The 24,103-nt window shown below is 32.0% G+C and overlaps 1 protein-coding gene across 4 annotated transcripts in view; it reads left to right on the top strand.

The window, feature by feature from the left end:
* The first annotated feature begins 1,924 nt into the window (after positions 1–1,924).
* The window catches only part of LOC132745684 (uncharacterized), a 54,884-nt gene continuing 32,705 nt past the window's right edge, over positions 1,925–24,103 (top strand). For 3 of the 4 annotated variants that reach the window (XM_060734645.1, XM_060734646.1, XM_060734643.1), the window contains exons 1-6: positions 1,925–2,068; positions 11,728–14,719; positions 15,226–15,274; positions 21,209–21,245; positions 22,265–22,962; positions 23,738–23,937. In XM_060734645.1, coding sequence (XP_060590628.1) covers positions 12,790–14,719; positions 15,226–15,274; positions 21,209–21,245; positions 22,265–22,962; positions 23,738–23,937 — 2,914 coding nt within the window. In that variant the 5' untranslated portion in view covers positions 1,925–2,068; positions 11,728–12,789. Of the gene's footprint in view, positions 2,073–11,727; positions 14,720–15,225; positions 15,275–21,208; positions 21,246–22,264; positions 22,963–23,737; positions 23,938–24,103 lie in introns of all 4 variants that reach the window. The other variant, XM_060734644.1, reaches the window with a different exon arrangement.

Here is a 24,103-nt window from a genome sequence, read left to right as displayed (position 1 = left end):
TGACACTATTAAGTCCTTAATAATGACCTTAATAGGCTTTTTCAATATGAGTTATTTGTTTCTGAGTTATTGACAGTTACTATTTTAATTTTTATTAAAATTTAAAACCCAAAACTGAATGGCTTTATTGATATTAATGATAAAGACTTTATTTTATTTTGATTTGATTGTGTAGGACTAGGAAGGTATAAATAAGCTGTTATAGAAACATAATCTCAGTACTAAAGTTTCTTGCTCAAGGAATATAATTTAACAAGACAGCTGGCTAGCCTAATGCCCCTGATAGGTATTGAACACACACCGTGAGCTAGTCATGTATCTAAAGGCCAACTTACTGACTTAGACTCGTTATGTATTATGTTATTAACATTTAAATGAGTCAGTGAAATTTTAAAAAATGATACATCTTACTCTTAGATAAAATAAACAATTCACTTACTATTTTCAACTTCAATACTAACCAGGGCTTATAAATAAAATTCCTTAATAGTCTGACTTCATTGACTTCACATATTTATACCTTGCCTGGGCCCACACTCTTAATACTGCAATATCCATCCATGCAGTTCTCACTCTGACTTAATACCACAGTGTGGCTATAATACTCGCAGTGATCCAGAATGAAAACTACCAAACACCACCACCACTTAATACATTGTAATATCACAGTTACCATGCCTAATTGTGCATAATACCATGAGACTTGTACACTCAGACCTTTCTTGCATAATCTGGAATATTTCTGAAGAAAACCCCTGCAAATGAAATGATAGTAGACAGGGTTTTTTTTTAGGAAAAGTGGAAGACGCTGGACGCTGGTAGGGAGGGGAAAAAGTATACGAAAAAAGTCAATTTGGGGAAAATTTATTATGACCTTATTTATACTATATACTTAACTACATAGAAGAGTGTTACAACTATATCTTTTTCCCTTAAAAACTTTATCATCATGCAAAATATTCTTTGCAGTATAACATATATTCTTAATATATAATTTGTATGAAATTTAATACAGTATAGGTATAATAGTGTATTTGTGACACACTTTAGCTCCATACAAGTCATTTTCATAATAAGAAATACAAAATATATTACTTTACTAAAAATAACCAAGAAAATGACAATATTTTGATAGCAACTGATTTCCAGAAATAGTACCGTTCAGTACGGGATGTAGCCAAGAAAAAAAATGGCTGCCTCCATGTTGAGACAGTACTTGCAGTTTTCTGCAATGATTTTGGTTATTTTGGACTACAATTGGTGGTTTATCCTGGATAAAAGGGAGAAAATTAATATTTTAAACCATGTAAATATTAAATCTGATCCAGTTTAAAGGAAAAATAGAATTTTTTTGGGGGAAAAAACTTGGCTATTTACCGAGGGGAAGACGCCGACTATCGGTGTCAATTTGTTAGTAAAAAAAACCCCTGGTAGATTCAAATATCATAATAAGAAACCCCTTAAACTTTAAACATCTGTTTTAACAGTAACGTTGCTAGGTGTATGATCCTCATACACTAAAAGTGACTTATATTATAAGTATATATACTAACATAAGTAATATATATTATATTAATACTTATATTGTTTGAATGATAGCTCATTTAATGTTTGGATAATGCTGCAAAGTAGTGTCCAATATAACATAATAGGCAAAGTAATACTTAAAAATAAGAAATAATGTATAACTTAATTTGTGATTAAAGCATATTATTTCGTTAAAACATATCATGTTCATGTGGATGAATTGGATGAAGTGTTTGTGATATAAATGTACATTAAAACCAACTTGAAGATATTCAGGAAATATAATAAGTCTTATTTCAAGTAGACACTCACGCCACAATTTCCGGGAAGCATTGTGCTTCTTTGATAACAGTTTAAGCACATTTCCTACGATTCAAGTTGATTTATATAAAAATCTTAGTCAAGCTGTGTAGCTTCATGCAGTAAAGTGAAATAGTACTAAACAAGAGAAAAAAACAACAATAGGGCTTTTATAGTGTTACACCTATAGTTAGACATTATTGTTTTGATTTCTAATGGACGGTGGATGTTGTTTATCTAAGTATGTAAGTTTTTGATGAACTTTTATCATTTTGAATTAAAATCTTTTTATTCCATCATTTATTTAACTGAATTCTAATTTTACTCTATCATTTTTATTCTAAACATTATTTAATCAATTTGCGTATCATAATTATGTAAGTTATTGCTTATTTGTTAAAGAAGCTACATGTATGTAGTACATGTACTTACAAACATATGTTTTATATTTCTAAAGAATAAAAAATGGATTTCTGGGGCATAATGTGCCTTTAATTTTGCAGCAAAAATTTAAAGAAAATAGGCATAATGTGAGTGGGGGAGAAAGATTTTGATTGCATCTTTTGTATGTGAAACTATGATGTCATCTGTTGATAGGACCTGTAATATGATAAGGATAACTGACAAGTTGATATGAGAATTGAGCAGCTTTTCTGAGTTAAGAGTAATGATGTTTTTGCCTATATAAAGGAATGATTCAGTGTCTGATAAACAAGGAAAATCAATACCATTGACTGGACGTCTGCTGACAATTTCTAGCTTCAATAATTATACTTGATGGCATTGTCTTCTTCAAAAGAGGATAATTTTAACTCTGTGCATTAAAACCCCATGTTTTCTGTTGAATTTGTTAATAAATATTTATTGATGTGGAAATTTATTGTCAAAATCAAGATAGTATAATGAAATTTAGATAAATTGAAAATAACCTGTTTAAAATCGTAACATCATTGGTTTAAAGCTGCATGCCTCCGTTGATGAGTCAAAAAGTTTCAAGAAAATCAACTTTGTGAAAAATGAACTAAGCTTTTAAGAAAAGTAAGAATATTCACAATTAAAGTTACTAATTACTAACATGTTATTATATGCAATAAATAACCTGATTTTTTTACCATATTAATTATTATTTCTACTGCATGACAAACACATTAAGGGCAATTTTTGCATATTTTGACCTTTATTTGGTAATTTACAAGGATCAAACATGCCGTTTAGCAATAAATTACTTTTTTTGTTCACTTGACAATATTTTTTTTTTTGGATATATTGTCAAAATTTTCATGAAAATTAGCTTAAATCTGGAGGCGTGCACCTTTAAGAATTATTAAGTAATGCTGTGGATAAATTTTCTTTTTATTATATTTCTAAATCAACATACAGTTTTACTTTATGGGTAAATTAATAGTCAGTACAGGCTAATATGTGTAGATGATAAGCCAACATGCATTGCTTGTCAGAAAAAATAAGGTCAATCTCTTGTCCCTTAGCACTTAAAGTGTGAGATGGCCGAGTGCTTAGGAAGTGTGCCTTTAAATGCGGGTATCATAGGTTAGTGCCTTTCAGCCCTTACAGGTCTTGACCATGTATCCTTACATGATACCAGTACTGTATGGCTTGTTCCAGGAAGTGGGCTTGAAAGTGATATGTGTAATTAAGCTTATAATAAATAAATATGTTTTATCTCTATTAGACAAAATATCAGTCTTATTAAAATCATTCCCTAACTGATGCTTCATTATCTATAGCATAGAGTAACTGAGGGTGAACTACATGTATGATCTGATTTTAAGGGGATTGGACGAAAAAACCACTGTTACTAAGGTTTGAATCTTGCTTGGAACTTGATTACCTTTCATGTGAGGGAGCTATAGATATCTTGAACTAGCTTAGAAAATTCTGTCAGTTCTACTCAGGTATCCCTTGTGCCATGGCTTGTTGTATAATATTTCCTCCGCCAGACAAGGTGGGAAAATCACATTGACTATAACAGTATTATGTCAGTGTGACCTAAAACTAAGCCACAAAAGATGCATATAAAAATTGCACATACTGGATAAACTAAGCAGATAAATAAAAAAACAATGTTTAAATGTGACAGTTAAGGTGTCTTGATTATCTAATGTTAACAAAATTTACCCAGATAATGTAAATGCTTGGAATACTAACGAGCTCATTATATGTAACATCATCATGTACATGTTTACAAGTTTGCATTGTTCTGGTTTGTTAAATCTAAACTAATCTCAGTGGAGATTAACATTAATTGAAGGATAATGTGGCAGATGGAAGTTGTATTATATAAACTTAACTGCCGTAATTCTTATAATGTTAGCACCTTTCATTAAACAAAATCTTAGGGCGAGTTATCCATTGTTAGGTAACAAATTGGCATCTTTTCAAGAGTAAGTACCAAATATATTTCATTATCTGTTATCAGCAAAATAAATGTCTATATGTTTTCATTGATCATAATAATACTTATGAAGCATATTTAATTACCTGAACTAAAATTTTGTAAAATTTTTATTAGAGGATTTCACTGATAAGGTTCAAAATAAATTTATATCAAAATATGGTTACCCTGATTATAAAGTGTCAAATTATAATCAAAATTTAAGTTCTCATATAAAGGCATTTTGTTGGCGTTTCACATATTAGAAGAAATACAGTCAATATAACATCTTTTTTGTATCTGATTGTTCAATAGACCATCAAAATTGTGTGTCCAACTCTTAATTAAATAATCTGTCATGAGAAATTACCTTTAATTTAATTAGAGAACCTGTTTAATCAAGATTTTAGACCTCTTTTAGCGAAATTGAAAGAAAAAGGCAGGTACTAGACCATGTATATATATACATATCAGTCTCTACATAATTCGGATATATGAACCTATCATACCAATATTTTGTTGAAAAGCAGGATAGTACCATACTAAGGGTTTAATTATATTTTTATTGATATTAAACATATCAAATATCATTTATAAAAAAACAAGAGAGTATTAAAATTGCATGTATAATTGGTTAAGATTATAAACTACACCATAACATTAGTATTTAAAAGTTACATATTCATTAAAATGTAATTTATATTGATAAATCTGTTTGTAAAAAAAAATGTTTAATTTCAATTTTCAATCAGCCTGATTACTTTACGGAGTTCAATGTATTAATAAACATTAGATACAAATCTCCACATAATTTCTACAGAAAAGTGCTACGAAAAAAAATAACAATCGAGGTTTAAAACATAACCACACCTTTAAGACGTTTAGCATTGTTTATCTTTACTCGCCAAAACACCGCAGCAATTATTTATATGCAGGTGTCTTTTATCATTTTATCGGCGAAAATTGATTGAATCTGTCGCCATTTTGTGTAATTGTCAATAAACAGCAACAGTGTATTAGCGTGTCGCCGATTGGTCAATGCAAACTGCCGTAGATCAAATTGAAGCCCTTTCAAACCAAAATTACGGTAATGAGGTAACAATATTGATCTTTTTTGCGGAGTGTATAATATATTTTGTTGTTGTTGACATGCAAAAATGTCTTAATTATGCATTAAAAAATTTATGGTTGTAATTAACTAATTAAAATTGTAACATTTTACCTAGCGGATTAATAAGTATTTAAAAATTTTAATAAAAAGGCCGATTCAAAAGTGTCTTGAAATCAAAAGTCTCATGATAAAGGCACTTTGTTGCGCCAAAGGTCGTCAATTACACCTTTCTTGTTCTAATTCGTGTTCAATGACCATCAAAATGTGTAACTGGTGAATAAATATTCTTGTCGATAGAAATTCCTTTTATTATTAAGAACCTTTTAATAAATTTTTAGGCACCTCTTTAGCAATAAAGAAAGAAGGCAGTACTAACCATGTATATAATAGTACTTTATGTATATGTATATTATGTACAGATATTAAACCTGGTGTTTCACTCAATACAGGAAGTTTGATATGTAACATGATTTAGATTTACATTATCATTATGACATTATGAGTGCTCTTCCATGAATAGCCAGTGTTCAAGGAAAAATCCTTGGCTACGGAGAAATCTTTGACTACAGTAACTGCAGAATAGTACTGCCGGTTTAACTTTAACCAAACCATGAGGATGTCTCTGGCATAATTCTGCAGTAGCCAAGGATTTCTCTGCCATAATTCTGCAGTAGCCGCTGAGTGAGTGAGCCTAGGATATCTTTGGCATAAATCTGCAGTAGCCAAGGATTTCTCTGCATTGGCCAAGGATTTCTCTGCATTGGCCAAGGATTTCTCTGCTATAATTCTGCATTAGCCAAGGATTTCACTGTAGCTAAGAATTTCTCTGCCATAATTTTGTATTCGCCAAGGATTTCTCTGTAGCTAAAGATTTCTCTGCCATAATTCTGTATTAGCCAAGGATTTGTCTGCCATAAGTCTGCATTAGTCAAGGATTTCTCTGTAGCTAAAGATTTCTCTGCCATAATTCTGTATTAGCCAAGGATTTGTCAGCCATAAGTCTGCATTAGCCAAAGATTTCATGCTATGGAAAGCACAATACTTAAATCTTCCTTTTCCTGGCAGTTGTCAATCGACAAAAAAAAGTTCTTGCTGTTAATAAATCAACCAAATAAACCTGCTAATTTAAACAAACTTAAACGTAAGTTGCTCAGAAGTTAACAGATTTTAATAAGTTATAAGTGGTTTGCAGTATATCATTGAACAAAAAGTTCAAATACAGCCTTATCATTCTTAAAAATACAAAATTTAATATTTCAGGTTTACAAATATATGTTTGACAGTGAGTGCACTATTCAGCATTTAAATTACAAACATACAATGCCTGACAAGATTTTCCATGAAATAATTAAATGCATGAGAAGAGGATCTTAAAATTTAATGTGCACACTCTTGAAGATTATATAAACCTGATAATGTTTACACAGCTTTATATTTTGAGTTATTATTCTTATCTTAAACCTAGCTTTATTTGTATTATGGTTGCCCTGCAATATATTATATATAAGTATATGTTTAACAGCTGCAAAATAACTCTACCTGGTATCCATGGCCTATTGTAGTTTAAGAATGAGTCTATATTGTACTATTTTATGTACATATATAGGCAATGTCCTCCTATGGCTATAAGAAGAAGATACTGACCCTGACCCTTAGAATCAAGCTATAGCCTTGGACTCTATTATAAGTGACCCTTGGGATACTAGTGTCTAGTGAAGATCAAGATGAGTCGGCACAATCATGCCATCTAGGATGGTCTGCAATGTTTGTTATTCAGTCAGTATACATTTTTGAAGTTTTCCCTATGATTATGAATGGTTTTGACTAAATATATTGAAAGATCTGCAGCCATTTTTGGTAATTGTTACCCACCCCCAGGCGAGTACAATGGGAAGATACGGGAAAGAGCCAATTCTTGCCTTCCAGTACGGCTCACCGCACTGTGCTGTGTCAATGTGACGGTTTAATTGTGTTGGTGTTTAAAAAAGCTGAGGGATGAATGATGTCCAACTTAGCAGTGCTGACGTGATGTAAGAAATTTCATGAGCTAACTGATCACCAGTCTGCACAGTGCCTTTCAAAAGTCAATGTCCCAAATTTTGGCTTGGGAGTTGCAGTTTACTTAATATTGACAAGTACTTGAACTTAGAATAGATTGTCACACAAATTATATCGCAGTTTTAACTCTGGCTATAGAATTTGAAAAAGGAAGTTTATTTTGAAATATAATACACCCAAAATTATTATTTGCAATTTAAATGCACAATGTAGCAAGATTTACATTTATTTTTCAAGTTTCATCATGCATGAAGCCATTATATGTGATACATCGTTAACACCCCCTTTACAAATAATCATAAGAATGCGGATGGTACATGGTTTTTTTTTTAACAACACCTACATTATTTTATACATACATGTATTTTAGAAACACTTTGGTGTCTATGATAGGAATTTTTTTTATAAACATATATTTAAAGAACAGTGTATTTCATGACTTGCATGCTTGATAAACTGGTGGCCAATGCTACCGGATAGATTCTTTAATAGAAGAAGACACAGTCACTTGCCTTTAAGATGGTTTCTTATATAAGAGATGATCATTCCTTGTTAATGGTTTCTTATAAGAGGTTAAACCAATGCTCGTTGATGGCTTTTTATAACAGGTGATCATTCCTTGTAGATGGTTTCTTATAAGAGGTGAATTTGGCTTCTTACAAAAGGAGATCATTTCTTGAGTATGTATCATGTTTCTTCTAAGAGTTGACCAATCTAATAAATGAAATAACATTGAAAGCTATAAAGTGCATGCATGCACTTAAAGGCCTGACATGGTTAAGGTTACTTGTTCTGTTTACCAGTTACATTAAACTATGAAATAATAAGACCAATTATTTCTTTTCTTTTAGTTTAATTGATTTGTATGGAGAGAAAAAAAAACAACAATGCACTTTCCCAGCAGATACAATCCTGCATACTGCTTCCGGCTTGTTTCCTGCATGTACTATTATATCATGATCAACTGGTATTTTGTTACTCATTTAGATTGTGACTAATATATTAGTAATTATGTGGTGTAAGCTATATTAACCTGCGAGGCATGTCACCGAGAATTATGACACTTGTGTAACGTTGAACTGCAAACACTTACTGCAGAGGTCAGTGTTACGTGACATCTTTGTAGTCTGGTCATGAGTTGAGGTAGTTACACCACAATTCACCATGATACACTATTGTAAATACCAAAAACAGGACAAAAAAAGAAAAGACAAGCCCACTTAATTTAACAGTACATTGTGGTGTTTCTGAAAGATTGGGTTCATTATTTTGGTTAGACTTTAATTAAGAACTGCTAAAAAAAAGTTTCTAAGGAAATGTGGTTTTATGGTTTCACATTATGGTAAACAATTCTCTTAATTGATACTTAGGATAGTCAAAATCAAAGTTGAAAACTACTGTTTAAAGGAATTTTTAAAGTTAGATACTTAGGCATTTTGATTGGTCATATATTGTAATGACATTATTGATAACGATTCAACATTGCTGAGATATAATTGTAACATGTACTGTCTATATATATATATATATATAACCTGTTGGAATGCGTAAAATTGCCATCAATTTTTATTCTGTGCTGTGGGTATCTGACCAAGGAGGCCCTTCATTAGTACTATCGGAGGCTCTCCCCAAGTACTAGCGGTAGGAACTTTAAATGTATCATTCAATTTTGTTTGTTCAGCTGTAAAGGTCAAAGGAATAGTAGAATAAACTTTATTTCAGTTTTAATGCATGCAATTGCAGAAATAATATAAGCAAATAGCAACATTTTATTTCACTTGTCAGAATTGTGGAGAACTTGCATAATTTTATTATTTATTTAATAAATATTAAGGATTGGTTCCCTGAGGGTCCGAAGCTGGTTTGAAACTTTAATGAAAAAATTTGGGCAGTCAAGACCTGTTATACTTTGCTTGACTGCACTTGTATTTCTAAAAAGTCATCGCCGCTCTTTACACTTTTATCGGTTTAAATGACCATTTGATTGACAGGTCACCTATAGCTTAACGGTTAAACAAGGCTACGTAGTTAATATGAACACAAAAGTTTGACAAGTACACATATCATAGTGTGATATGCCAGTTAGACGAGTGTCAAAACTTCTGAATGTGTTAAAGTTGTCTGTCCTAGTGTATTACGGTTACTGTCGGTTTGTACGATCGTTCTGAGGTTGATCATGAGGTTGATCATGTGACCTTAAAGTCTGACCAGTGGTATAAGTTAACTGTAGGTTTCTCTATCAGAATAATAGATTTAATATTTACTCAGTAGAATTATTTATTTATTTAAATTTCCATTCTGATAACGATTAGTTATTCAATTTTGGATTTTTAAGTATATGTACTTACTTGTCATCTGTTGAAAGGTTCAAATATTTATCACAAGACATTACATTGTTGGGTGGTCAGTTCTGAATGAATGTGATTTAAACTTGCTAGTGTGATGCATTTTAAGTCATGTATTTCAAGGTCATATTTAAGGCCATGTGGTTTTAGATGGCTTACTTCAAATAGCTTGACCCTCATTGCTGTCTAGATTTAAATCTTACCAAGAGTTAAGATCATTTCACTTATGATAGAAAACTTAATATTAAGCTTTTGGTTAATGAGTGTTTTCGTTTTCCCTGTCTTTGATTTCGCCTAAGCGCTCTTATTTAAGGATTGGCTGGGGTTCTTTAAGGCGCGCGAAGAATAAACTTTTTATAAGCGCAATCTTAAAATGTGAATTCGGATTGTGTTGATATTCCATCCAGAAGAAACCAGGCATAGATTAAATTTTTTATTTTTATGATTTGACCGTAATTGAAAAAATTCTAAAATTCGAGACAAAACTCTTTAATTTATAAACCTTTAATTTAACCTCAAGGCCCTGAGGTCTCCACCATACAATAAAGCTGTAATGTTGCGAATATATGACCTTTATAGTGCCAATGAGACTTAAAAGCCCACATATATCTGAAGCATCATATTGTTTTCATTTTGTTAAGATTATAATTAAAGATAAACCTGATTATTTACACTTAAATATTTTAAGTGATCAATATTTTTAAAGAATGATTACTTAAACTGACAAGTATTTACAGTTCAAAAAGGAGTGCCTATAGTAGTGAATATGTCTTCATATTTTATTACGCCAGTTAAATTATGAACAAAATACCTCATGAAAAGGAAGTTATAAATCCTTGTATAATTAATATAGAATTGTGGTTTTGTTTTCATATCCTTGACATTGAATCATTCATTCATTTCTTACAGCGCTCTTAATTAGGCGAGCTTTTATAAATTGGCAATGTGGTTAAGGTTGTTGACTTTAAACCCCTTGCGACTCACAACTTTGGGTTTGAATTCCGCCAGAGACAGGTTAAGCTTTTCACATAGCTTCAATGGTTTAACTCTGAGGTGCCATCTCCCAGACTTTCTCAACCAAAAAAATTGTTGGCCTTATTTAAAACCCATCCAAACATCCAATCAATTTTTAGCTGTATACTTAGTATGGGGATATTTTTGTTACATGACAATCGGGCAACCTTAGAAGAAGATTTAATCCATTTTAATTCCTTTATCAATGGTTTTTCTCTTAATTAAATGTGATTTTTAGAAATTTTTTTGAATACACTTAGAAATGTCACCAAATATCAGGTATGCTAAGCCAAAAATGTTTTAAATGTATTAAATTTCATAATACTTTTAATGTTTAAATGTTATGTTTTAAAGACACTTTGTTTATATCAGCTGTAATATTAATCTTCATGTGGAATGAGCAAGATTTGATGAAAATACACAAACATAAATTATCCCAGCAAAATTTGTTAAAATGACTTGACCTTATTTTGAATTTGAAAATGCAATTGTTGATATGAAATATGTAAAATTATATCAAGTGTAAATGCTATTAAGTTATTTTTTTGTTTAATATGTCACTCAGGACAGAGAACAATAATTCAGCATGCAGCATGTCCTGCCTAATATTACTGGTAAACATGAAAGGCCATGATTTCTAAAAATGATGTAAAATATTTAATGATTTTTTAACAACCTTCAGCCTAAATTCAGTTAATTTAAATATGACCATAAAGACGGTGGAAATGACCTTGAAAGGTCAAGTTGGACTCAACACTATCCTGTCCTGTCAATATGTCAACACAACAAGTGAATGCATTATTATTTAATTATATGTTAATTATACATACATAGTCATTACACAACATAATGTCTAAACCTTGGTTTTTTGTGTGTGTAATGTATGTTGACTAACGTTACCACTATTAAAAAAGAAAGTTGACATTTATTAGACTGGTGATGGATGAGTTAAAACAGACTGTGTTTATTTCTATTTTCAGGTAGAAAGGATGGTAACTACATGGGCCGGAGAAAGGATCACTAAGATAATTACCTGCCGGTCTGGTCATTTTATGCTGCAGTGATTTTTAGTGGCTTCTCGCCTGGATATTGTGGATCACACATTTGAATAGTGCAAATGGACTAGAAAGATTTAATGGTGTTAAACAGCAAGTGTGTTAAGAAAACAGAAAAGAAACATGATTGAATATATTTAACAGGGGAGAATTTATGGTCAATGAATTTTTACTTAACCGGAATTCTGATTACTAATTTAATAATAATTTCTAATCGTTTTGAAGGAGTTGTGAAGAAAAAAACACCAACAGTGTATTCTAAGTGTGCATAAAAATTTTTATTGAATGTAAAAATAGAAATACACAAGGATGAGATGAGTGTAGATTAGAATGGATATGAATTCAAAAGATAGAAAGGGGGTGAAGTAATCTACGAATTGTGATTATATTGTAGTAGGTATCAAGTTACCCACATTGATAATACAGCGTGGAATATGATATCGTGGAGGAGACTGTCATAAATGTGCGTTATTTCAATGACATTTTATTACACATTTCCTTGTCAATAGAAGCTGTACAAGTATCCGGGACTGCGGCTTGTATAAATCTACGGCAGTTAAAATGTTGATATGGGAATACTGTGTACTAATATTTACTTATTGTCGAAAAATAAGCACATTTTAATACATTGAATTACACAAGCTTGACTGATCTTACACTGGGTATGTCAATATAATCGGGTAAGGCAAAGGGGTATAAATATACTGGAAATTTAAGCAAGGATATTAAAGAAGTTTGTGTTTTAATAAATATTTCTGTAATTCGGTTTGGTTTTGAATGGGATGGTGTAGAATGTGCAGGAGGTTGGAATTCGTCACAATATCCGGATATTTATCACAATGTGTTAAACATGTCATCGCAAAGATAACGTTCTTTAGATAGCTTGTAATGTTTATCTTTCACAAACCAAAATAACACCTAAGAGTAATGAAGATTTTATTCAAAATGTGAAAATAATTATCGTTTGATATTTGAAGGAGTTGTAATATGGCTTCAAGTTTTGGTGTTCAGTTAAAGAAAAGAGATGAATCGCAGGGCTCAAGCCCAGGAAAGGGCAGTGGACGAACTCCAGGGGGTGCCAGAAGGTCTGATTTTAGAACCCAACCAGTGTCGGACCTTAAAGCAATGTTTGATAAACAAGATGGAGCATCTGGAAAGAAAACTGTTACTGTGTCCACACAGAAAACAACAATAACAAAATCTGGACCCTCTACCACAAAAACAACCTCCACAGTTCAGACGTCTAAAACAAAAACTGTCTCAGGGAAGTTAAATAATGAGGACCTGAAGGCATTTAATGCTTTAAAAACTAAACTGAATAAAACAGGAATTGAAAAACTTATTGAAGATGAAAAGCCTCCCAATGTTGCAGTCGCTAAAACATATAGTGGAGGAAATACATATCAAGCTACAGTAGGAGTGAAAAAAGTTCAATCTGCTAACGATGACTCATCTAGCGGTGTTGTTACTAAATCAGACGCAATTTCCGCATTATCATTTGGATTAACGAAATTAAGAACGCGACCAAATAGTTTAAAAGGTGATGAAGAAAAACTGCCCAGAAGTAATTCAATTGAGGAGGAGACGGAAAAAGGTTCGAGTTCTCCTCGATCGTCGTCCCTCCGACCTGAATCGCCAGGTATTCGGGATTTAAAAGAGCATAAATACAAGCCAGGTGTGGCTAAAGGTTGGAAGGCAAATAGTTCTGAAACAAAAGAGAAAGATAAAACAGGGAAGTTTAATGACAGTTCAGTTGGGAAATTACGTACAGAAGTGAAGCAGGACAATACCGTTAAGGGTTTTAGATCTGTAAGCCCAGTAAGTGATGACTCCTCAGGTAGTAGTAACTTAAGTCCAAGAGGCAACTTAAGTCCAAGAGGTTATAGGTCAAATGTTTTAAAACAGGAAGATAAGAAAACTGATGTTAATGAAAATATACGAAAATTTGAATCCTCAAAATCAGACTCTAATCTTTTAAAATGGGAGAAAAGTGACAATCAAAGAAATTTCACGAAAATTAATAACGAAGGCTCAGAATCTAAAAAGCTCGTAACAAGTTCTAGTTCTACTTCAAAACTAACTGCTGTTAAACAGCTGTCATGTGATAAGGAAAAGGTCAAGGTCAGATTGAATAGAAATTCTGGCTCATTTAGTAGTGACTCTGATAAAGGGAAAAGGTCACCTAAGGTCAAAGGTGATCTGAAGTGGGTAGAAAAAGGTAGAGTTTCATTAGAGGAATTTAAAGAACAAACTAGGGTTAAAGGTGAAGGTCATAGGCCATTAAGTAGAGCCTCGAGCTCTGGATCTAATTCTTCATTTACACAATCAGAGGTCAAGGTCTTTCAGTCAAAAATTGAACGATTTTCTTCCCCTGAACCACCAAAAGATGCACAGAAGGGTGGGGAAATAAAAAGAAAGGAGTTTGCAGTGTCAAGAAGAATAAGTACAGATAAATTTCAAGATTTAAAGAAAGGCTTTGAAACGCAGACTGTAACCACTAGATCTAAATCTCCATCTGCGGAAAGAAAGCCAAAGATTGATATTAAACAAAAAGTATTGGAAAGAAAACAGTCTTTTGAAGGGGGAGTTGTTTATAGAGCAAAGTCCAATGAACGGAAAGAAATCATTTCACCTAGGGATAGGGGAAATGTTTTAAAAACTGTTCAAGCTTTGAAAGATCTGGACGCTAAAGCTAAAAAGCAACCAACGATTGTACGACGGACAAAATCTCTTCCGATTGAAAATTTAGGGGACGATGGCTCTTCCGTGGAGTACGAGGATATCAGTAGTGATGGCCCCTATTACCATGACGTAGTGGGTATTAAGTTAGGTGACGACATATCAAATGAAGGGGATATCAGTAGCGAGGCAGACCTTTATGAGGAAATACCAGCTAATATGTCAATAGATGATATAGGTAAAGTTTTTCCATTTTTAGGAAAGGTTAGATTTTAGATATTTGATTTGTGAGAATAGTTTTTGTATGAAAAGAATGTCTCCAAGGTTAATCTGTATGTCTTGCAATTCTTGAGTTTTGTCATTGATCGTAGGAGTCATGTGATTAGGTGTTTAAAATGGCTTGTTTAATATGTTGTTTACTGAATTGTAAAAAGATTTTATCTTAAGTCATAACCCAGAACTTGGCAATTTTGGGTTTTCTCCCCTGGAATAAACAAACTTTCAATGCTACAACTTGAGGGAACACTACTATTCACAATAGATTAGTCAACCTGTTGGGCTTATTTTTGACGTAGTAACTTTAAAAAGTTATTTATACCCCTGAATTTGCAAGAAAAACCGGAACTACTTTTAATTCTAGAGCAAGACTTTTGTGTGCAAAGTATAATTAATCATAAGTTTATTTTGTAACTAATATCAAAATAGCTCTCAATTAACAGTATTTTAAAATATATTATTTTTCAGAAGGTAAACGAGAAATGAAGACCAGAAGATTTACAGCTTTTAAGAAGAAGTGAGTAAAATTTTGGAATACTTTAGTTAATGTATAGCATAATCAGTACAGTCCCACCGTGATAATTTAATTTTCAAATGAATATAGGAATTTTAATATTTTGACAACCACTTTTATCCTTAATTTTCACCCCTGAAATTCCTGGTCATCTAAGTAAAATATTGGAAGCATGTATGTATTCTAGGCTTTATGAGGATCCATCCGCCCTCTCAGATTCCCAAACATGTCACCATTTATGTCCTTAAAGATTGGAAGCAAAATCTGTCCCCCTTCTTATTTAACATTCAGTATGCATATTTTGAGCAACCAACTGAAATTATCCATTTTTCTTTCCGCATCAGTCACAAGTGTGTGTTGATTGTTAGATGGCTTTTTCAATTTAAATCTTGGGGAGAATATCTCCACAGGGCAAATTTGACTCATTTTTCCCTGGATGTCTGTCCGTTCAATAAAAATAGACTTAATTTTTCCATATTAAATACTGTAAAAAATCGAGCACAGTTCAGTGTGTTTTGGATAGATTTTTGGAATATTTCCTCTAAATCATGTGTTGCCTTAATAGCATGAAAAACAATTATTGTAAATATTTCATGAGCCTTTTAGTAGTTTTGTGTTCAGTTATTATTTTAAATGTCTTGTGCAAGTCTAAAAACAAGGTTGGTGTAGTTACATGTTAGAATGTAATTGTGAGAATCAATTAAAAGTATACAATACTGACTTTCTCTTGGCTTTCAAAAATGTTATGGCATCAAAACTTCGGCTATTTGTTACCATTGACAGCATGGCAAAATCTGAATTGATCCATATTGTCGTCAGTCCAGATTGTCCATACTTAAGTAAGTAAGTAAGTAAATAAAGTAAGTAACAACTTTATTTAATGAGGCAACACAGTAAACTGTTGGGCAAGCCCAGAGTCCTCTATAAGCCTATGTGAACAAGCTAAAGTTGTTGAGAATATACTTTATAAATAACTTAAAGTAAATATCATAAGGACAAGTAAAGACAGTATCAGATAAAACGAACATTTACGTGCAAATCGGAATCATGCCAGCCCAGCACGAGTATAGAGCCACAGGCCAGCCTATATATCCATTCCTTCTGACCCAATTACATTTATTTAAGTATTTGAATTTTACATACACAGGTATCATAATGAAATGAAATTCCATACAGCCAGACAAATCCATTATATAAATTTTGTTTGGTATTAAAGGGTTTAGATAAAAATTTAGATGAACTTTTTATCAATAAGCATTTTATTTATTCAGTAATTCAGGAACCTTGACTGAAGAAATGCTAAAAAAAAAAAAAGTTTGAAAAAAAAAAAAACAAACAAAAAACAGAAGTTTTTTTTAAGTCAGATGTTTGTGGACTGAAATAGGAAGTAAATAAATGTGTATGGATTTTGTACCTCATCATCAGTTTTTCGTTTTTTTTTCCTCTATTTTTACAATGTCATGAATTGAAAAGAAATACGCGTAGGTAATAATATTTGGGGAGAACGTCTGACTTGACAATACTCGATTGTTCTTAATTGTCCCAGGTATGCAATAAATGTGCTTAAACGCATCTTCATTGCATTTCTATGGACAATTTTGTAATAAATGAAAACAAAATCGCGATGTTTATGAGATAGAAATAGATTTGACAATTTCAAGGCCGTTTTGTGTAGTTTATAATAAATAGGCAGTGATGTGTATAAATTAAAGTTATCTCTGTAATTTAAATGAAGATTTCTGATTTGCATTCTATTATTATTGAGTATGTACAAAACAAATTAGTTAAACAATTGTATTCTAATAGGATTTTACATGAAAGTTAAAGGTGTAAAAGTTTATTATGAAATTCAAATTTAAAGATATTATAAAGAATAACATTATAATTGGTCGGTATTTGCTTTTGTAAAATTCATCATTCTTTTATACCTAACTAAAACTTACAAAAATACATTTGGTCATGTTTGCCAAATCTGTGTCTGGACTTTTCTTTTATAAATTCTCTGATTATAGGGAACTGATTGTGAACATTGTTTTTCCTGCCCTTGTAAAAAATGGTTGTTTTATTTTTAAACCGACATCAGGGCACCTCCAGATTTCACAGACAACTGATGTCTGTGTAGTCAATAATTATTGGCATCAATATTTAACACACTGGCTTGAATGCTAAATAATCATGTCTGTTGGTTAGAAACTTGTTCATGTAGACTGTTAAAATAACCAAGAATCCTAAATAGTGTGTGTTTGTTTGAAACTTGGTCATGTAGTGCAAATAACCAGAGCACCATTTTATCTCAAGTGCTGAATTTTCAAAGAAATGCTTTTTTTATGTCTGACAAATTCAAAATTAAACACAGACTTCTTGGATTACAATACAACCTGTGTACAGCAACACCCTTCAGGAGACAAAGATTCTGGTTGTTGTTGATAGGTGTTGCTCTAAAGGGGTTAAATCTGTAGTGAACTATGCCTTACTTTGAGAAAATTTGAAACAGTTGTTGTAAAGAGGTGACTGCTCTACAGAGGGGGCAGCTAAATGGAGATTTTACTGTATCATAAAGTTCTAGCAGATTTTTGTCTCTGTGTCTGATAGACAAATTAGATTAAGTTTAATTTGCCTGTGTTGCATATAATTAACCTCACCTGTTTTCACTTGGATTGTTTTTTAATGTAATCTTTTTTTTTAATCTTTTTTTTCTTCTTCTTCAATCTGACATTAATTTATAGGAATGTGTGTCTATTGTTAAAAAGTTAACATTCCATCTAGTCTATCTAACATATGCCTCAGGTTACTAAGTTATTTTAAGCGGCCATTGTATATGTAGTGTAAAGGTATGTAATATTTACACTATAAAGTATACAAAAGGAGATAAATCAAGGTATTTTTTAATACACACACAAAAAACATCAGCTAGACCCTGCAGCGTTTATATTTTAATTTAATTACTATAATTTATGGTGTGATAATTAAAAGTAACATTCAAGTGGTAGACATTTTTTTGGTGTAATTAATATAATACCTTTGACCTGGGGAAGTATACAAATTGACTTTAATATATAGGGAAACATTTATTACCTAATCTTTGGGATTTGAGAAGTAAATACACATCAAATACACAAATAAGTCTTACTGCCTGTTCTTGCATTCAGAAGGAATCATTAGTTAAAATATAATAATTAGGGTGCAAAGAAAGGTACTGATATTAGATGTACCAGTGTAGCAGGTGCTAAATGTTATTGTAAGATATTGTACACATTTAATTGAATGGTTAATGATAACATGTTGCCAACAGACTATGGAGCCAGGCCTGAGCTTGCATGTTGATGCAGTCGGACCAGGCTCTTAGAAAACTGTTGGCAGATAATAGCTTTAAATTTTCATCATGATATAGTCACAGAACTGGTAAATTGGAAAATTTCAAAAATGAAAGCTAGACTATACAGAGTTAAGAAATTCAGCAAATTAAGGCTTTCACAAGGGTTCACACTTTTTTGGGGGCTGTTCACCACAGTACTTTACTGGTTGTAAATCTTTTTCTTCAAATACATGTAGAACACTTTTATCAGCCCTATTTGCTCTTTACACTTTCAACACTTTAAAATTAAGGAGAGTGTTAGCCTAGAGGTGAAGTTGTCTGCCTCTCCACCCAGGGATCATGGGTTCGAGCCCAAATTGGGTCACGACTATGTTACTTTATATGGCAACAGTACTGGTTGGTTCCAGGAAGCAGACTTGAAAGTGATTAATATAAGTTGTATGAACAAAATGTTTTGCAATTGAGCTTAAATAAATATGTTTAAAACCAACACTTTAAAATTGCATTTAGTGATTTAAATGAATAAAGATGATTTATAATGCACTAATACAAATATAAAAAATATAAATTTTAATACCATTTGATATAATATTAACTTTAAGAAGATATTTATATTAAAAAAAACTTACTGATTAATACTTATAGAAATTAATGCAAATTGTTTCAAAAGAACTTGAATACTATTTCCTATAAAGTGCTTCTGTCCAAGACAATACTCTATAAAAGCAATTAATCTGCATTAAATTTTAAGTTTATTTTAGTGTCGTAAAGAAAAAAAACATTGTTGAAATTGGAACAAAAATATACTATTTGTAATTGTTTGTAAAATCTTATTGAACAATGGTATGTGATATTTGTGTACAAGTATATGTACTATTAAATTAAAGTCCCTTTGATCACACTAAGACAGTATTGTATCATTTAACCTTGTAAACATAAACATAGTTATCTACCTGTATAACGTCAAAATTTGACGGCTCAAATTGCTAACTTTATCTCACTGTCATTTATGGAAATTATAAAATGGCCGCCATTACTAATATGGTATAGGATGCAAAATTACACTCAGGTAAGCATCAATGATGTATCTAAATAATTGTAAAGTGAATATACCTTTATAATGTTTAATTACTCAGTGGAAAGGAATTTATGGGGAAAATAAAATTATTGGATATAACTATAATATAAGGATAAGTATAGTGAATTTTTGCTACTTTGATTATGACCTAGTTTTGTTAAGATTAGTTAAGTTTGTTACAATGTTTAACCTTAACGGAGATTTTGAGTCGTAAATTTTAAAACATATATCTTAAAGTAAAAGATATAAACCACTTTAAGGTAATTTGTTTTTGAAGTTTGAATAAGTGTTCATTTACATGTAAGTTAAAAGGACTTTTAAATTTACACACTGTTTGACATTTGAACAATGTCCGAAATGTAAACATTCAATAAACATTAGTATACAAGGTAAAAGTATTCGTTTGCTTGGGTTAATATCAACAAGAAACCACCAAATGTCACTGTACGCAGTTGAAGAAAATGTACTTTGATCACCTTATTGGTGTATAAAACTTGTATTTATGCATGCTAATTGATGGTGTAAATGACGGACACACGCCATTTTGAAGGGAAGATTACATATCTTAAGGCTAGTTTGTGTTTGACAGGTGTGATTTGATTATTCCCATTAACATCAAACACAACATATTCAAACACTTAACGTGTTCTGATGTAACCTTTAAGATAAGGGGTGGAGGGTGAGGAATGAATATATAGATATAATTATAAGTTATATATATATGCATGTATGTTTTAAGTCACCTTAATTAATTACCCCACTAAATTTGTACAATGAACTCACTTAGTACTGCCCATAAATTTAAGGGGGTAAACTTAATAATATTACCATATCTTGGATATTTTGGTAGAAACATTCTATATATTTTATTATTATATGTATATATACATATTTGTGTGTAATGTAAAATAGATGATACATCCTCACACAGATACATGTAAAATTATTCAAATTATATACCCAAAAGGCCATTTAACTGATTTATTTTATTCAATCTTCTTGTGAGGGTTGCTTTTTAAATAAATAATTTATAAATATGCCAATGAAATTAATAGTATGTTTGTCTGTGCAGGGCCTTTCATGTTTGAATTTTCTTAAATTTTCAATGAAAGAATTGTATCTGTGACCAGATTTTAAAATGAAATTTGTTTATATTTGAATTATGCATAATTCTCTGATGATATTTTTAAGGATTATGGCAATTAAGATATAAAATACACAAAATGCATTATAACAGCTAAGAAAAGGGAGCATTTCTATCTGCTAGTTAAATGTGCCTGTACATCATTATGGACTGATTGCTCCTGCATGGTCTCTCTGTGACAACTGCCATCTTGACACCTATTAATTGGGAATGATGTGATGAAATATAGTCATTGTATTATGTATACCATATTTGAAATTCAGATGTAAAAATCCATCTTCTGTGCTTCTATATGATGTAATAAGAAATTGATATTGATTGTTAGAATTCAAATAAAAGTTGAATATTTTGATTTATATTAAAGACATGTTGATATTGATCTATGTCTTATACTTTCAGAAGGAAGGGCAGTGAAGAACAGACACAAGAAATTCAGGTAATACAACTTGTTATGTCATAAAAGTCTGGCTTTTGCTAATTGCCAAAGAAATTTGTTTGGGTTAAAGAGCTTTTTAAAATATCTGCATTAATTCTTTCAATTCAAATACTCATGTTTAAAGCCTAGCCTGTTAACTTGGGACTGAATCTATCCATGCAACCAGTGTAAATCAAGGTCAGCTGTGGGAGCGTCCTTGGCCGAGTGGTTAAGGTCGTCGACTTCAAACCACTTGCCCCTTACCGCTGTGGGTTAGAATCCCGTCAGGGACTTTGGATTCTTTCATGTGAGGAAGCTATCCAGCTAGCTTACGGAACGTCGGTGGTCCTACTCAGGTGCCCGTTTGTTCCAATCCTCCACCAGTAAAGCTGGATCATCGCCAAATGACCTATACTGTGTCGGTGTGACATAAAACCTCCCCCAAAAAAAAAAGAAAAAAAAAGGTCAGCTGTCAGCCTGTCACATTTTTGCCCCTATCACCAGATGTACACTCTTGTCTGTTCAGTGACAGTCAGTTCATAATATATTTTATGAAACTCTCCCTAAAAATGTTGAATGGTTTTGCCTAGATTGAAGGATGGACAAGTCCATTTTAAATATTAAGCAATTGGCATAAGGGTTAAATTACATTGTCATGATTATTGGGATTCTTTAGAGGCAGGTCAGGTTATAATTCAGTTCAATCTCGATATATATTTTCTCTAAAAGATACGCTATAGTCAGCCTTAAAGGAGTGAAAGGAAAATCATTATTTCTACTTTTATCTTTGATCCTGTCCGAAATAATGTACAAACAGTGCACCTGTAGTCTTCCATAACTTCAGTGATATTGTTAAGTCATTATTATCGCATTTTACACTGTTAATGTTACTTACAACAGGGTCTTTCTATTTGGAAGACCCTGTTAAAAAAGATTGACAATTTACCTGGTGAATGTGTTAACTTATTTTAGCAAAGAAATCATAAATTTAACATACTACTCGTATAAGACTTTCATTATGAAAGTATTGTTATTTACAGACTGGTACTGAAGGTGATATAGACAGCGATTCTGATAGCAGTAACAGTAGCGGTATTTATGAACATGTCGATCATGACACAAACGAAGATCAAGCAGTGAGCGAGTCCGACAGTATCGATCAGGAATCTCCACCGGAATTACCACCAGCCCGAATACAAAATAGTAAGAAAAAGAAAACTAAGGACGAAAAAGCAACAAAAGGGTTTAAAGGAAAATTTAAAAAACTGTATGCTAAGAGTGGAACTGTAGGTAAGGCAAGTGGACAAACTGTTGCCGGGGCAACACAATCAGCTGGAATCATGAGTACCTTAGGTGATAAGTTTAAAAATTTGAAAAAGACGAAATCTAGTTCAGGGACAAATCTAGAAGCATTGAGTAAGGAAGATGATCCGGTTTGTGATAGTGAAGGAACTGACACCGATATCGACCCGGAACAGTTACGTTCCGGTCTAGGTACCCCACCACCACTTCCCCCTCGACAGAGTGGATTATACAGAGTTAACAGTGGTAGTGAAGTGACAAAATTAAATAATACAGTGGAAGTGCCGAGTCGTTTAAGTGCTAATCAGCCGGAATATTTGAATAACAGACTTAGTAGTACGAGTTTAGAAAGTAAGTCGGATCCACCGCTACCACCTCGTAATAGAATATCCAACAATCTGGACCTTAATGTTGTAGTTCCTGTCAAACCTGGAGGGTAGGTTTTTATGAATTTGATTGTCAATGAGTGATACATATATTAGAAATTTATTGATACCAACATTTAAGCAGCACGCCTCCAGATTCATGTTTATTTTCATGAAAATTTTAAAAATGTATTTGAAAGTCAAATATTGTGTATGTGAACAAAAATAGTAATTTACATATTGCAATCAGCACTTACAATCCAAGAAAATTACCAAAAAAGTGGTCAAAATATGCAAAAACAGCCCTAATTACTGCGATAGTAATGTAGTAGAAATATGGTGATAAAATACTGCAAAATCAGTCTTAAACCGCACATAACAATCATGTAAAATATAACTTGTTTTACCTTTCTTAAAATTTAGTACATTTTTCTCAATGTTGATTTTCTTGAAATATTTTGGCTCATCTGGAGACATGCAGCTTTAAGATTTTCAAAGCATTTTTTTAGTTTGTTAGTTTTGAAGAAAAAGTCAAGCTATTACTAACTTGCTGTGTCATTGTTGTGCACAAATTTTAATGTAGCCCATTATTCAAAATTGTTTAAAGGTATGAAGACAAAACCTGGAATACTGTCATGACAAGGTGCAGAACTTGTAAGACAAGGGGCATTATTCTTAAAACTTTTTAAGAGCTCTATCTGGACAAATTCTGTAATTGAAGACATGAATAACATGGCAAAATTTCAATTAATCACTCAAGAATAAATAATAATTATAAATAATACCTTTTGATGTATAAATAACTTGAATAATTGTTTGAATAATTTACACATACTTTGACTGTAGGAAGGGTAACTGGAATACTGGCAAAGATAGTTATCTTCATGGACAGAAGATGCACAACGCCCCCAAGTCTCCAGAGATCCCATATATAGATCAGACACCTAGCCCAGAGTCGACGACGCCTTCACCAGGTGATGCCCCGCCTCTCCCTCAACGACCTGTATCTACAGGCAAGAAACCACATTTCGCACAGTCAATTAGCAGTACGTATTGTTACATCTTTAATATGTTTTCATTTCTATTGAACAGAAATATATGAACTAAATTCTAATCACACTGATTGGATTACTCAACTAATAAGGTACTGGCTAATCAGCCAGCACTTACTAGATTTACATGATGATTCTCAATGAGACACTAATATAGTAA

This window comes from Ruditapes philippinarum, unplaced genomic scaffold (genome assembly GCF_026571515.1).
Source record: "Ruditapes philippinarum isolate M1 unplaced genomic scaffold, ASM2657151v2 ctg5507_1_1_1_1, whole genome shotgun sequence".
Lineage (NCBI taxonomy): Eukaryota > Metazoa > Mollusca > Bivalvia > Venerida > Veneridae > Ruditapes > Ruditapes philippinarum.
Note: the sequence above shows the minus strand (reverse complement) of the source record. Positions and strands in the feature narration are given on the sequence as shown.